Source organism: Halichoerus grypus, chromosome 2 (assembly GCF_964656455.1).
Source record: "Halichoerus grypus chromosome 2, mHalGry1.hap1.1, whole genome shotgun sequence".
NCBI classification, from domain to species: Eukaryota; Metazoa; Chordata; class Mammalia; order Carnivora; family Phocidae; genus Halichoerus; species Halichoerus grypus.
The window spans coordinates 8,040,005-8,055,865 of NC_135713.1; the positions used below are offsets into that span (position 1 = coordinate 8,040,005).

Here is a 15,861-nt window from a genome sequence, read left to right on the forward strand (position 1 = left end):
AAACAGGATTCTAATGCCTACAGCTGTCTTGGTCACCTGGGCTCTGTGACACCCTAATTCATGTGGCTCCGGAACCATGGATGCAAGTTCTCAGCCACACTGACCGATGGGGAAAAAGCAGGCCAGGAGTCCTTGGAATGGAGGCTAGAGCAGCCCCAGCCACTTGCAGAGATGAGCCAATGTGTCAAGAGGCTTGGTGAGCTTGGGTTTGGCTCAAATGGTTATCCAGCAGGAGCTTCAGTGGCGAAAGTGAGGGAGAGAAGCCAGGTTGAAGTGCAAAGCCCCAACAGTTCTATTGCTTCGAGTAGAGGGAATCCCACTCTTCAGCTACACGCACAGTGGGGAAATCCCACTGACTTAAGGATGAGTGAAACAAGTCAGACGCAAATGGTCCACCCTGTCTGATCCCATTCATCTGAAGTTCAAGAGCAGAACAAATTGATGGTGATGGAAGTCACATTCTTGTCCCTCAGGAGTGGGTACTGAATGGGAAGGGCACGAGGGAATTCTGTGCAGTCCTGGAAATACTCTATATCCTGTTCTGGGTGTTGGTTACAAGTTATCAAGATGTACACTTAAGCTTTGCCCACTTTCTACTGTATGTGTTAATCCTACATTTTAAAAAAGGTGTAGCCCCACCCCCGCCTTGGCACTGCCGAGCGGACAACGCCTCCCTGTTAACGAGGCATCCCGCGCAGATTCAATGGAGATTCGATTCACCTTGTTTGTTATTTTGTTGCTAAGCAACACAGTCCGAGCTGCACAACCAAGCGACGCCAATGACTACGAGCCGATGTGGGGGATGTGCTAGGCAGGGATCCGAGAGTGACCCACAGGGACAATCCCCTCTCTCAGCCCGTTTTTGCTCTGGAAGGTGGGGTGGCGGGGGCGGGGCAGGGGTGGGGGGGGGGGTTGAGCAGGGCAGACCGGCCCCTCTTCGGCTGCTTTGAGCGGCTGCTCTCCCCGCCTGCGCGTGCCTCTATTGCTATGGCAACTGCCTCCCGGTACTGGGGCTAAAATGAGCCTCTGTGGGTGTCAGGCGGGATGGGAGGTCTCACCTGCCATGGAATAGAGTAGCCCGAGGAAGAAACTGAGGAGTCACTGCAAGAAAAGGCTGATGCTTAGGGTCATTCCTGTCAAAATGGGACAGATTGGAGGCTGGGGGACAGGTCAGAGAGAGTGGTGAAGGGCAGGGGTGGGCGGGGCACCAAGAGAAAGACTTAAGACCGGTTAAAGCGCAGATGATGTGGAAATACACCAAGCCCACCCAAACGAGGAGAGTAACGCTGTTTATTCCGCGCTTGCTATACACACGGAGTCAGCCGCCCTCCCGTGTTTGTCAGACGCTCCAAGGAGGGCAGAGGAGCCGGGACGCTTTCTAACGGGAAAAGGAAGACTCCGATATGCTCTCCGAAGAGGCTGCTGGCACAGGGACCTAGAGGCGGGCTAACCAGAAGCGGGGCATCCTGTGGGATCAGTTACAGATGCGGGTTTCGCTTCCTCTCGTTGCTCCTACAATGGAAGTGGGACCAAAATTTAGAGAAGCTGACAGTTATTAAGTGCTGACCCAGGCCGATGGCCGCAGAGGTGGCAGTTTGGCTTCCTGGGCTGGTTTTGCAGATTGTGGGTTAGAGTTCTCTCCACGTGTAGGGTCAGGCCATTGTCCGTTCATGTATTCAGTCTCTTGGTGAATACCCAGAAGTTAGAGAGGTCAGGAGAGGGGTCCCCGTGGTCTTATTCACAAGGGGGTGAGGCCCTGAGAGCCACAGCTGTGGGGGTCACCCCAGGAGACATGGGACATGGAGCATCCCAGGGAGGAAAGTAGTGGGTGAGGTTAAACCCCCATGTGAACTCGGCAGTGCGTGGAGCAGGGGCACCTCTGATGGGGACTCGGAGTCCCCTGAGAGTCCAGCATGTGTTTCCCGGCACAAGCCCTGGATCAGACACTAAGTGCGCCCCTTCCGAGGTGTCAGATCTGGGTAACTCACCGTTACCCAGAGTGTAAGCTGAGTGTTCTCCTCTTCATGCATATCTCATAGGAGTGTTGAGATATTGCGCCCCAAGTTCACTGGACAGGGCCTGGCACTCAGCAAGGGCTCAGTCAATGTTAGAGCTTCTGAATGATTGGTCAAAAATTTAAATTAAGACTATTGTGGGGATCAATATCCAAACTGTGGATGTAATTGTAAACTAAAGTGTCAGAAACCTAGACTCAGAGTGGGGCCTGAGGGTGGGTGGTGAGCGGATTGAAGGGGCTGGCGGTGGAGACACGGCACTCTGGGCGCCAAGGGTATGCATTTGTCCAGCCGAGACCGTGTGCCCTTTCCAGGGCGGAGGAGGAAGAGCGGGGTGCACCAGTGGTGAGACGGCAGGTCCCCTAGAACTCTGTTTGGAGTGAGGCAGGAACCGTTCTCTAAAAGGCAGGCAGATCTGGGGGCTCCTGGTTGGCTCAGTCAGTAGAGCATGCGACTCTTGATCTCCCTATTGTGAGTTCAAGCCCCACGTTGGGCGTAGAGCTTACTTAAAAGAGAGAGAGAGACAGAGACAAGGAGGAAGGAGAATTTCACAAACAAAAATAACATGTATGTCAAATGCTTTAACGGTTTGTGCTCAAAAAGAAGATTTAGGGGCTCCTGGGTGGCTCAGTCGGTTAAGTGTCTGCCTTCAGCTCAGGTCATGATCTCGGGGTCCTGGGGTCGAGCCCCACATCGGGCTCCCTGCTCAGCAGGGAGTCTGCTTGTCCCTCTTTCTCTGCCCCGCCCATGCTCTTGCTCTCTCTATCTCTTTCAAATAAACAAATAAAATCTTAAAAAAAAAAAAAGATTTAAACCTAAGAAATTGAGAAATTCCAGTTAGACTTCAGAATTACATACATCCAAGCAGTCAGAATGGCAGTCATGACATGGGTTCCCCAAGTGAGGTTGTGATTCTTTCCCGGTAAACCTAGGAAGTGTTTCTGAATTCAATGGTAACTTCTTCAGGGACGGGGAGTAAGTCTTTGATCTGCCTGACCTGCTTATCTCCAGGGTCTAACAAAGCAGATTGCACAGGAAAACCACTCCGTAAATGTTTGATGGTAACGGAGACACACGAGACAACAGAAGAAATTCAGCTTGGGAGCTGAATGTTTTCCATAAATGCAGGAGGGAGAGGTGTTAGACGATCTCTAAGGATTCCTCTGAGTTCCCTAGGGCGAAGATAAAATCTCTAAGGGAGAGCCTCAGTTTAGGGCAACGGCACAATTTCAGGGTAGAAGCCAATCAGATCGAAATGTATGTTTCAAGGGACACGCCAGAGAGAGACACCCCTGGGGCCCACGGACCGGCCCCTGAATGCTGAGTGGAGCCGGGTGTGGCAGAGGGGCTTGAACCTGGACACAGGCTGCAACCAGCAGGTCAATGCTGAAGTTGACCCTGGTGCTGGAGCACAAATATTCCCTAGCCACCGTATTAGTTTTCTGTGGCTGCCGCAACAAATTACTACACACGAATAGCTTAAAACAACAGTTATTACTTCACATCACAGTTCTGGGGGCCAAAAGTCTGAAATGGAAGTGTTGGGAGGGTCACGTTTCCTACAGAGGCTCTGAGGAGAATCCAATCCTCGCCTTTTCCAGTTTCTGGCGGCTCCAGATGTTCCTAGCTCTGGCCGCACCACTCCAAGCTCTGTCTCTGTCTTCACGCGGCCTTCTCTCTGCGTCTCAAATCTCTCTCTATCACCACTCTTTTTTTTTTTTCCTCTTCTTTTTTAAGATTCCATTCATTTATTTGAGAGAGAGAGAGCATGAACAGGGGGAGGGGCAGAGGAAGAAGCAGACTCCCTGCTGAGCGGGGAGCCTGACGCGGGGGTCCATGCCCAGACTTAACTTACTGAGACATCCAGGCGCCCCTCTCTGCCCCACTCTTATAAGGACACCTGTCATTGCCTTTTTGGTCCACCTGGATAATGCAGGATGATCTTCTCATTTCAAGAGCCTTGACTTAATCACACCTGCAAAGACTGTTTTTCCAAATAAGGCAACATTCACAGGTTCCAGGGATTAGGGCATGGACATATCTTTTGGGGGGCTGCCATTTTAGCCTATCCCACATCCCAAAGGTCAGAACATGAAGGAGTTCATAGCTCACTCCTGAAAATGCTTGCTGACTGCCACAGAGCTCCCGTGACGCTCTGGAACTGACTGATGAGCTGACACTGCGCAACCTAGCATCCAGAGATGGGATAGGATTTATTACCAGCCTGGGGTGAGCTGTCTTAGTCTGGGAAATCCAACACAGTTTCAAGGAATTCCTGGGCTATAGGATCCTCTGGACGTGGAAGATTCCATGGCCAATTTAGGTGCTTTTCTACTCTCAAGGGTGGACCTCTTGGTTCATTTATCCTTGGGGTCCCATGGGCCTATCTGGTTCAACATTTTGCAGAGTGCATGCTTGGACATTCCAGCTGCATGAGATGGCCTTTTAGGGAAGGGTTCAGTGGCCAAGGACATGTGGACGCCACTGGTGACATTCCCTTTTTGCAATCCTTAACACATTTTAATAGACTAAAGGCACCCAGAAATCCTATAGGAGAGAAGCCTAGTATTTCCCAACTTGCTTGCAACCCTTGACAACCCATCCCTTGTTCTGGAGGGGAGACCTAGTAAAGAGGAAATGTACGGGTATGTGTGTGGCCTGCATGTCCTCTGGGTTGGCAGGATGAGCAGATGCCAGATTATTCCTCGTTTCTGACCCTCTTTGCCATCCCAGGGCTGGTGCCATCTGCTGACTCTAATGGACTCTGGTCCCAATTAGGCACCTGCTCACCCGCTGACGTTTTACTTCATCCCAGGATTCCACCGGGTTTGCCCAGGACTTATTGATCTTGCTTTGATGTTGCAGCAGAGAATGCACCGTCCTTGGTTGTGCTGAGTCTTTATGGTCCTTCCCACATTCTGCCCTTTCACCATAGTTGGGGACCTTGCCTTGTTTGTGGGTGAACTTTTGCATACATGGCATTAACAGGCTTCTTTTTTTTTTTTTTTTAAAGATTTTATTTATTTATTTGACAGAGAGAGAGACAGCGAGAGAGGGAACACAAGCAGGGGGAGTGGGAGAGGGAGAAGCAGGCTTCCCGCCGAGCAGGGAGCCTGATGCGGGGCCCGATCCCAGGACCCTGGGATCATGACCTGAGCCGAAGGCAGACGCCTAACGACTGAGCCACCCAGGCGCCCCTAACAGGCTTCTTTTATCTGGCTTCATTGAGTAGTAAGGTTGGAAATGTGGCAATTCAATCTGAATTTGTATGTGGGTCAGAAGGGGTGAAGGGGTTCCTAACTTCTTTCATTCTTTGGTCTCTCCAGGAAGAACTCAAGGCCTGGCCTACATCACATGGATAAGCACTCAGGGCCCAGTCTCTCAGGAAGACCAGCAGGAGTCAACTGTGGTCTTTCGGGACCTTCCTTCCTTCCTTCCTTCCTTCCTTCCTTCCTTCCTTCCTTCCTTCCTTCCTTCCTTCCTTCCTTTCTCTCTTTAGATTTTATTTATTTATTTGAGAGAGAGAGAGAACGTGAGAGAGAGAGAGATCATGTGCAGGGGGGAGGGGTAGAGTGAAAAGCAGACTCCCTGCTGAGCAGGGAGCCTAATGCAGGGCTCAATCCCAGGACCCCGGGATCGTGACCTTGAGCCAAAAGCAGATGCCTAACCAACTGAGCCACCCAGGCGCCCTTTCCTTTTTTCCTTTCTTTCTTTCTTTCTTTCTTTCTTTCTTTCTTTCTTTCTTTCTTTCTTTCTTTCTTTCTTTCCTTCTTTCTTTCCTTCCTTCCTTCTTCCTTTCTTCCTTTCTTTCTTTTTCTTTCTTTCTTTCTTTCTTTCTTTCTTTCTTTCTTTCTTTCTTTCTTCCTTCCTTCCTTCCTTCCTTCCTTTCTTCCTTCCTTTCCTTCTTTCTTTCTTTCTTTCTTGCAACAATTAGGAGATTGACACAAATTAGAACAGGGTTTTATTTCACTGGAAATATTAAGAGAGAATTTCGTAATAAAGAGCTTAGAAGATCTTGTAAAATACACTTGTTATTATGAATATCGGTAAGAATGTTTTTAATGATAAAATGCAATTTCAAATATAAGAATAACTTTAAAATCTAGCTATCCTCCTTAATGAGGAATATATGAATAAAAGGATATGAAGGAAGGTGGCTTTCAAGTATTACTCAACAGAATATTAATAAATGGTGAGACTCGGTAGCCATCACCTTAACTAAGTGATCAGACTCAGTCACATTAGTAGTGGCTCCACCTGAGTTTCTGGCCTTCCCGTGTGCTGCCATAAGAAAGATATGACACCACCTACGAGATATTCTTTCTAAAGCAATGTTTAACCTGAATCAAATCAAGCCTCTAGGCTAACTTTCAGTTTACAGGAAACAGAGGGGCTAAAGGAACAAGTTAAATGACAACAGGAAGAAGCAATCAGATAAATCTACAATGAAAGATATTATATAAACAACTGTCCTGTGATCTGCCAACAGGCATGTCATCAGAAAAACAAAAGGTACAGGGACTGTTTTATTTTCATTTTTTCTTATTTATTTTATTATTTTTTTAGACAGAGAGCACGAGCATGGTGGGGGGCAGGCAGAGGGAGAGGGAGAATCTCAAGCAGGTTCCATGTCCAGCATGGAGCTCGATGTTGGGCTTGATCCCACAATCCCAGGATTATGATCTGAGCCGTAATCAAGAGTTGGACGCCTAACGACTGTTTTAGAATAAGGGTGGTGCCACTTAAACCAGTGGCAATGAATGAGGCTAGATTGATTGGATGCTTGTGTTACAATTTTTTTTTTCAGGGGCACCTGGGTGGCTCAGTCCGTTAAGGGTCACCCAGCGTGGGGCTCCCTGCTCAGCGGGAAGCCAGCTTCTCCCTCTCCTTCTGCCCCTCCCCCACACTCATGCTCTCTCTCTCTCTCTCTCTGTATCTCTCTCTCAAATAACTAAATACAATCTTTAAAAAAAATAAAAACAAAGCAAAAATTTTTTTAAAACAACAAAACTGTAAAAGGCATTCTTGGGACAATTACAGGAACTTTAGATTCTAGATATTATTATGGGGTGCTAATGGTTTTAAAGATTATTCTAACTCTAGGAGATACACCCTAACGTGTTTAGGGGCAAGGTGTTCAGACACATACTTCCAAATGATACGGAAAAGAAAAACTATAGTTAAAATACATATGGCTAAATGTTAATAATTGTTGAATCTAGGTTGGGGACATATAGTTCATTGTACTATTTCTTCACCTTGTCAGTATGTTTGAAAATTTTCATAATAAACTTTTGGAGAAAAAAGGAATTGTGATCTTGAAGGCCTTTATCTCAGCAACATTTCAGCTTAAATCGTAAAGGATTTTTATGGGATTTTCATAACCAAATAGGTCAGTAACGTGAAACTCTTGGTTATTTGATGATTTGATTTGACTCAATGTACATCCTTGTTGAGAATATCTGCATGAAGTATTGAAATTGAATTTATTACAACCAAGAAATGCAGATATAAAAGAGCAGACTCACTAATGGTAATGTATCATTGTTGTTCAGTGTCAGCTATGATATGAATTTGTCTCTTCCTAAGAAAGGCCTTCATACACATGTTCTTATTCCAGTATCAGAAAGCATCTCCTGAAAAAGTATACTTAATTTATTCAGCCAGTATTTACTGACACATCGGATACATCGGTGAATGAAAGGTGGCCACTTCCAGGGAAGGGCCACAGGTTCCAGACCTCCGTACGCACAAGGACGGGAGCAGCCTCATTCACGCTGAAGTGCAGAGTTCTCTCAAGCGTTGGCTTGTATACTCCCGCAAAAATTATGTATACCTTTATTTCTGGATCAATAAAAATGTTCAGTTTGTGTTTAAATGGTGGCAAAAGATGTCGTTCTGTTATAAAATTATCATTTTAAAATAAAATTGTTTCATCACCATTTAAAAAATATCGTAAGTGTAATTTCTTTATAATCTGTGTCTAGGAATTTCCATATCTGAAGTCTTTGTGGGATGGTTTAGGCTGTTATGTGAGTTCTTGCTCAAGGCATCTTGGGACACATATATACACATACATAAATATACACACACATGTATATTTGGTTATGTTTATTGTGTGTAGCTCATTGTCCTTGTAAACTTAGTTGGGGAGGTTCTTTGAGGGTTGGTGTTATGGACTGAACTGTGTCCCCCAAAAATTCATTTTTGAAGCCCTCACTCCTAAGTGACTATTAGCAGATAGAGCCTCTAAAGAGGTAATTAAGATTAAATGAGGTCATGTGGGTAGGGCCCTAATTCAGTAGGAGAGCAGTCCTTGTAGGAGGAAGAAGAGACACCAGGGATGTGCACACACAGAAAAAAGACCATGTGAGGATGGGCAGCAAGAAGGCGACCATCTGCAAGCTAAGGGGAGAGGCCTCGGAAGAAACCAAACTTAAAGGCGTTTTGACCTTGTACTCCCAGCCTCTAGGACCGTGACAAAATAAATTCCTGTTGTTTAAGCTACCCAGTCTGTGGTATTCTTTTACGGCAGACCCAGCAGACCAAGACAGCTAGGAAACAGTGCATTCCTCTAGACGGAATCCGCATTTGCTTCTACCAGGTGCTTGGGGCTCCCAGTGGTCCAAGATCATTTTGAACTGAATTCACTGTCAGAGATTATTTGGTCACTGGGGTGATAGGAGTTTGGGGTGCAATCCATGCTAGGGCTGGTTCGTGGGTATCATCAGCAGACAACTTTTCCTAGATGTCTTGGAGAGGGGTCAGATTTATTTTTGGCTCACCATTCCCCGGAGATAGCAGCCCTATGGGCCTTGGGGAGAATCCCGGTAGAAGGTCCCTTAACACAGTCTCGTGCTGGGCAGGTTCTGGGCTTCCATAATTATTTTTCTTGCTTCTGGAAGCTGTCAAAACACAAGCTCAAGTTTGCCTGGCTCAGCGGAGCAAAGCAACTTCCAGGTTCCATTTACCTCTTGTCCTTAAATTTTGGCCCAGTAATTTCCTTACCATTTTTCCCAACGTGTAAGAATATGCTTTTTATATTTTACCTAGCATTTTCAACTGTTGGCTTAAATAACCTAGCCTGCTATATTCTTGGAAAAGGAAATGAACATTATCAGTTTTTCTCAATCCTGTAACTGAGAAGTTCTTTTAACCAGGAGTTTGTGCACTTGAACTACCCCCTGAAATTGTATGCGACATTTTGTGCTTATGGAATTTTTCTGGAAAAAAAAAAAAATCATAGATTTTATCTGATTGTCAAAGGTGTTTATGACTGATCCCCCAAATTTGAGAACTACTGCTTTGGAGTTCCATCAGCACCTACAAATTTTACCTTTAAAAAAGTATTTCAGAATAATTTCCCACAGAAAAATTGCAAGTACAATACAAAAAACTCTCATACTACCTTCACTCAGATTCACCAACTTTTAACTTCCTCCCTCTCTCATTCACGCACGTGCACACGTCTCCGCACACACCCCCCACAGAGTCTTTTTCTGAACCATTTGACTGTAAGTTTCAAGCCTAATCCTACATCAAACCTAAACACTCTAGTATGTATTTAACTAAACAAGGATCTCTGAAGAAGTCAGGAAATCAATATTGATACAACATTAACATACATTAACATTCAAAGACCCTATTCAAATCTCAATTTTGCCAATTGTCCCAATATGGAAGTGTATATATATATATATATATATATATTTCCCAGTATGTATTTTAATGTATATATATTCCCAGTATATGTAATATTTAATATGTATTATATATAATACATGGACACACATGTATATAAATTTCTTTATCTGCTCTTATTTTTTAAAGTGAGTTCATAATGGTAGCTATGTTTCCAATCCAACACCTCAGGGTTCTTTCTAACCTTTCCCTTTCCACAGTAGTATTTTCTCCAATGTGGGAAATCTGACCATCATTATTCTCAATATCTTTACTTATTTGCTCAACATAATCAGTTGTCCAACCTGCATGCCTCTTCCTTTGGTCCCCATGTTTTTGCCTACATCGCTGTTGTGGAAGGCAAGGAAAATAGAAAAGAAAGATGGAGGGGTAGGGAAGATGGAATGGAAAGGGAAGACAGGAAGGAAGGGACAATGAAAAGGGAAGAGAAAATAGGAAGATTTTAATATTTAGATAATGCCATAAATTGCCTTCAATAATTTATTTTTTTAAAGATTTTATTTATTTATTTGACAGACACAGCGAGAGAGGGAACACAAGCAGGGGGAGTGGGAGAGGGAGAAGCAAGCTTCCCGCGGAGCAGGGAGCCTGATGAGGGGCTGGATCCCAGGACCCTGGGATCACGACCTGAGCTGAAGGCAAATGCTTAACGCCTGAGCCACCCAGGCGCCCCAATAATTTGTTAATGTTAACAATTTTAAGCTTAGAGTAAGGCATTTTGCCTAATTGCCATATCTATGCTTGTTCAGCAGCAATTCTGGGCAACTGTTGCAAAGTCATGGCTTTCTATATAAACATGGGCTCACAGTAAAAAGTTGAGTTTAATGTCAGTGTAGAGGGTGGCTGCTAATGGCAAACTGGTGAGGTTTAAAACGTGGGAGGCCTGCAGCTGGATAGACCTGTGCTTTAATTCTGGTTCCTCTTCTATGTATATGGCCAAGAGCTAGTTACTTATCAGTTGTGAGTCTCAGATTCCTCATCTGTAAAATGGGTATAATATTTACTACACAGAGTGGCTATTGATGTTCATTGGACATAATAAGGAGTTTGGTTAATTATTGTTATTGTTACAGTTTGTGCCCAAAATATTATACTCTGTTTTCCTACATGTCTCCTCTTGCTCATTTTATTGCTATATGGAAACCCAGCATTACTAGACTAGAATATCCTCATGACACAGTAGACACCCACACACAACTGAGGCTGGAACCATGTGTATGCTATACCTTTAAGTGTTTCTTTTGATCAAAATAACATTTGTTCCAGATTGAAATTCTGTACGCATTTTAACATTGGTTTCTTTGGATAAAGTGTGGCAAATGAAAATATTTTTATATAATGTTGGTGTTCTCATTTGAAAACAGTAATTCTAATATAATGCACATCTATTATTTTGTCCTCTCCTTTCTCAGGGGAAATGTTCCTCTCTCCACCTCAATAATGTAGTTCAGTGGCAGAGTCCATGATCTTAGCTCTTTAGCACAATCATTTGGTTCAGGGATGGGCACCTACCTGGACCAATACCTGTCCTTCCCTGGGAATTTTTAACTTGGCTCTATAGATCATCACCCTCGGCCCATCTGAAGGTGAGGCAGAAGATAGAAACTTGAGAGCTACCAGTGGCCTTTTCTCCAGGCACGTGGAGGAAGCCGGCCCTACAGCAGGAAAACTCATATGCAGAGAGAAGCAGAATTTAAGGATGGAGGCAGAGAGAGGGACTCTGGTTCTAGGAGTCCCTCAGGCCCACTGGATCACGACCCCCATCACAATTTGTTCAGATCAACAGTACGTTCCTCCAACATTGCCTACAAGTTTAGTTGGGTTCCTGTCATTGGCGACCAAGAAAAGTGTGACTGATTTACGTGTCCTAAAAGGCTGTTTCCAGGACCAGTGCTTGGCACACAGCAGGGACTCAATGAATGTTGGTTTATTACTCTTATATTTAACTTCCAAAGGCTAAACGAGAAAACGTTGGGGCAATTCTCGATTCTACAAGTAATGTTTTTGAGCATCACTAAGTAAGACACTTAAAGACAGGAGTGAGCCCTCCACCTCACTACATACACACATTTCCCTCCAGTCCTACCCCAGCTCTGCTGTGCTGTTTACATACCTGCCCTGAAATATTACCAGTACTTTCTTAGCAAATCTGTCTGTCTCACAGAATCCCTCCCCCTATGTCATACAACATGAGACTGGGGTTGGTGGTCCTAAACTGTGCCCCTGGTCTGAGCTCAGGGAGAAGTGCTCCACCACGGGCCTTACAGGGATGTGAACCCACGTTGGGGTTGGGTGGGAGGGATGGGGGTTGGGGAGTGAGTCTCCTTCAAATTCAATTTCTTGGGAGATAGTATCAACATTTTTAAGTAAAAGCTTAAATGTGATCAATTCTCAAGCTCAGCCCTTGAAATCAGTGGGCCTCCATTATCGTGTCAGGAAGAATTTGCCTTCCTGCGTTGGGTAACATGAGTGAAATCAGTCAAATCAGTGACATTAGTTTTCAAGAGCTGCTCTCTTTTTGGACTCTAAAGTTTCATTATTTTTATTCCAAATTTCATTCTGATTTAGGCGGCTTGGAGGAGGGGTCTTTCCAACTCCTTTAGTCACACAGATGGAAAAGAGATTGCTAGCATTCTCGAATCTTTCTGTAACTCATCTGCATATTGTTTAAAATATTTGGGGGCGGGGTTTAGATACATCTTTGGTTCTACTCAGGTGCTTCTAGGGTGGTGGTCTTTCTAAACCGTATTTTCTAATCTCTATTTAAAGAAAAAGGCAAGCTTATGGTGAGGAAAGGTGGACTACTGACGGAGGCAGAGGTCAGCCTCTTCTAAGGCCGAAGCAGGTCAACTCTGGCCAGGTAGGCGCTCATAATTCACTATATCAAGCCCTGTTCGCCTCTGAACCGATTTCTCTTAGAGGTGGATGTGTCAACCCTCGGCCTAAGAGGTTTACTGAAGTCCTTCCAACCAAAGGCAGAAGTCTCCCTGGGAGGAATTTTGGCAACGTTAGTGTGCGTCTTCTTACATTTCAGAGATGTTTCAGTACTTCCTCGAAACGTGCACCAGAACTATCCGGGTGCCGAACAAAAATGCATATTCCTGGGCCCACTCCAGACACGCAGCACTAGCGTGTCGCGGCGGAGAGGAGGGGGCGCAGGGCCCGTATTTTCACCCAGAGAATCCCTAAGCCTCCCAGGGACCGGCCTCTGCCGTGCACGGCGGCCGGGACCCTCGCCGCGGTCACCGCCTCGCCGCCAGGCGCCTGCTCACGCAGCTCTAACCCCCGCCTCTGCGCCTCCTTTGTCGCCGCCCTCGGTGCCACCAGAGCTCGGCTCCTGCTTAGGTTTCCGCCCCGCCGCCCACAACAAGACCGAGGTAGCCCGGAGCCCGGAGGCTCGCTGCCCTGCCCGCGCTCAGCCCTCCCCGCACGCGCGGCCGACGGCGGCGGAAGTGACGGCGCGCGTCGTTGGGCGCTCCCGCCCCTTCCGCCCGGCGCCCCGCCCAGGCCTCTCCGCTCCTCTCTCCCCGCCCCTCCCCCTCCCCTCTCACGTCCGCTTTCTGTCAGCCTGTCTCCCTCTCCCTCTCCCCCTCTCTCCTTCTTCTCGCTTCCTCTCTCGCACCTGAGCTCGCGCACCTGCCCGGGCCCGGCTCCACTCCCTCCTTCCTCTTCCCCCTCCCTCCTTTTCCGCCCCGGCCGGAAGGCTCCGGCCCCGGCCGCGGGAGCCTCGCGGCTGCGTCACCGCCGCCCCCCCAGACAAGATGGACACCGCCGAGGAAGGTAAGCGGCGGCGCCCGCGCCCTTGCACCGGCGCCTGGGTTCGGGCCAGGCCCGCGCCGCGGCCGCGGAACTCGAGGCAGGCGGCGGGCCCCCTTGGCGGCGCGGCGGGGGCGCCTCCCCTCGGGGCGGGGGCGCGCGGTGACAGCGGCGGGGCCGGCGCCTGAGGCCGTTTGTCCGCCGCGCTGAGCGCGAGGGGCGGCGGGCCGCGGGGGGGAGCGGAAGGTGACCTCTTGGCGCCCCCCGCCGTTTCCCGCCCGTGCGCACGGAGGGCGGGGGCCCGCCGGGGTAGGGGGCTTCGGGCCGCGGGGATCGGGGCCGGCGTGGCCTCCCCGCCCGCTCGGTCTCCCCAGTGCCCGGGGGACACGCTGTGATCGCTGCTCGAAGTATGGGGGTGTATTCCACGCCCGTCCTCCACCCGGTTCTGTCTGTCTTATTGTCGTTTCGCCTATTGCTGCTGTACAGGCCCTACCCCCTGACAACAAAACTTCTTTGTTGACTCTGAAACTTCTCGAAAAATGCCCCGCCAGGTGACGGCTGAGTGCGGTGGATGCGGTGGACTGAGCCCTATTTAAGAACCTTGCCCTCTGCGTCCCTGCTTCCAAATAATTTGTTTACTAAACGTGGAAGAGTAAGGTCCAACGAGGTTATTAGGAGGAGGGAAGTTGTTTAGAATTCTTTTGTTTTGGTGTAGTTTATTTTGTGTCGAATCCCTGACACCAGTAAGCCCGGTTTTCTGTGCTTTGTTTTGTTAGTGCGTGTGTTTCGGATATGGTTGTTTTGGAACGAGCTAACCCTTGTAAACGGAATACATAAGGTATAAATATCTTTTGAGTATTTAAATGCGTTTGCTTATCCACCGAAGGTAGGTTATTTTAAAGCGCTTTTATCTTTTTAGAATTTACAAAATAATTTCGTGAGTCTGTAGAGGAAATTAATAAATAAATAATCCTGTCTCTTGATGGTTTGGTTACCAGTGAAGATGCACTTATGCCTGGGGTGACTTTATGTGGGGATATGTCTTTCAATCTTAATGGATTGCAGTTTTGGTGGTTTTGGATGAAAATCATCGAATACTGCCATGGTGTGCAATAGTGAGTGATACACGTTTGCTATTGTCTGTATATGCAATGAATTGGTAGATGTCGATTTACCATTTTTTAAATAAGTCTTTCCTTAGATGGTAAGAACCTCAGCTGTAATGACATTTGTGTGTGACCGTTTACAAAGCATACTCACATGCGTTTACACTTGATCTTTCAGAGTAGCCCCAGTGAGTGGGTACGTAGTAATATCTTCTACAGATGTGGAAATTCAGGCTTAGTTATTTTAACAGCTTGTCCAAGTTTCACACAGTAATAAGAGATTTGAACCTAGATATTATGATTACAAATAGAGTTTTCCTTTCATTATGCCTCAGTTGTGTTTATTATATACAGGGAGTGAAAGCTGGTGGCTGCAGGAGACTCCTTTGGAAAAAATGGTAAAGTGAAACTGCTGAGAGGTTAGGAATTACTTTGTTTTTTTCCATCTGCATAGATTTCAGGTCATTTTGGATTCACATTTTAATGACTCCGTCTAATAAGGCAAGTATTTGTTTATCACGATGTGTGCTGGCATATTACATTAAATTCCATTCTTTGAGCCTGGGCACTCATTGTGCACCACATTTACGGTGCTGTAGTTAGTGGAAACTCAGGGATTGCAGAATCTGATTTTATATGGAATTATGAAAGAAAGGTTTTCCATGTACTCCTAATGCTTGAACATTTTTTTCCTTGTAAAATTATAATCAGGGTAAGATATAAATGATTTTTATTTATTGACTTGAACACTGTTTCCTATTGAAATAACTATGAGCTCGTGTATATGGCGTTTATTTTGCTAAACGCTTTATACACATCTCATTCAATTCTCTCAACATTTTAAGGTAGGCAATATCCACTCTTTATGGAAAGGAAACGGAGGGTTGGTATTGTTAGTGACTTGCCTAAGGTCATACAGGGAGCAAGGTCAGAGGTAAGATTCAGACTCGGGTCTGTCAGACACTATGGTTAAAATAGATAAAATAACTTAATTTTTGTTGCTCCCTTTATAGGATGAATCATTTACATATTTTGACAGAACCTCTTTTGGCATTTGTTTTATGAAACTATTAGTCATGAAACGAAAGTGAATTTTAATACTTCTCATGCCCACTTTTGCTAAATTCCAAATCAGAAGACTTCGGAAATTTTCAAAATTAAATTTAAATTTAACTGGAAAAAACATTGGAAGGAAAGGGAGCATTACAGAGGATTTCATGATAGAGCGAAGAACAGGTTGGAAACAACTGCTCTGTTTGCTAAATTAGTTATTACAGATTATT

General features: G+C 46.1%; 1 protein-coding gene across 2 annotated transcripts in view; it reads left to right on the forward strand.

Annotated features, from left to right (window-relative positions):
* The first annotated feature begins 13,233 nt into the window (after positions 1-13,233).
* The window catches only part of MARCHF6 (membrane associated ring-CH-type finger 6), an 82,826-nt gene continuing 80,198 nt past the window's right edge, over positions 13,234-15,861 (forward strand). The window contains exon 1 of one of the 2 annotated variants that reach the window (XM_078066559.1): positions 13,234-13,496. In XM_078066559.1, the coding sequence (XP_077922685.1) occupies positions 13,478-13,496 (19 nt within the window). In that variant the 5' untranslated portion in view covers positions 13,234-13,477. The remainder of the gene's footprint in view (positions 13,497-15,861) is intronic. The other variant, XM_036104653.2, reaches the window with a different exon arrangement.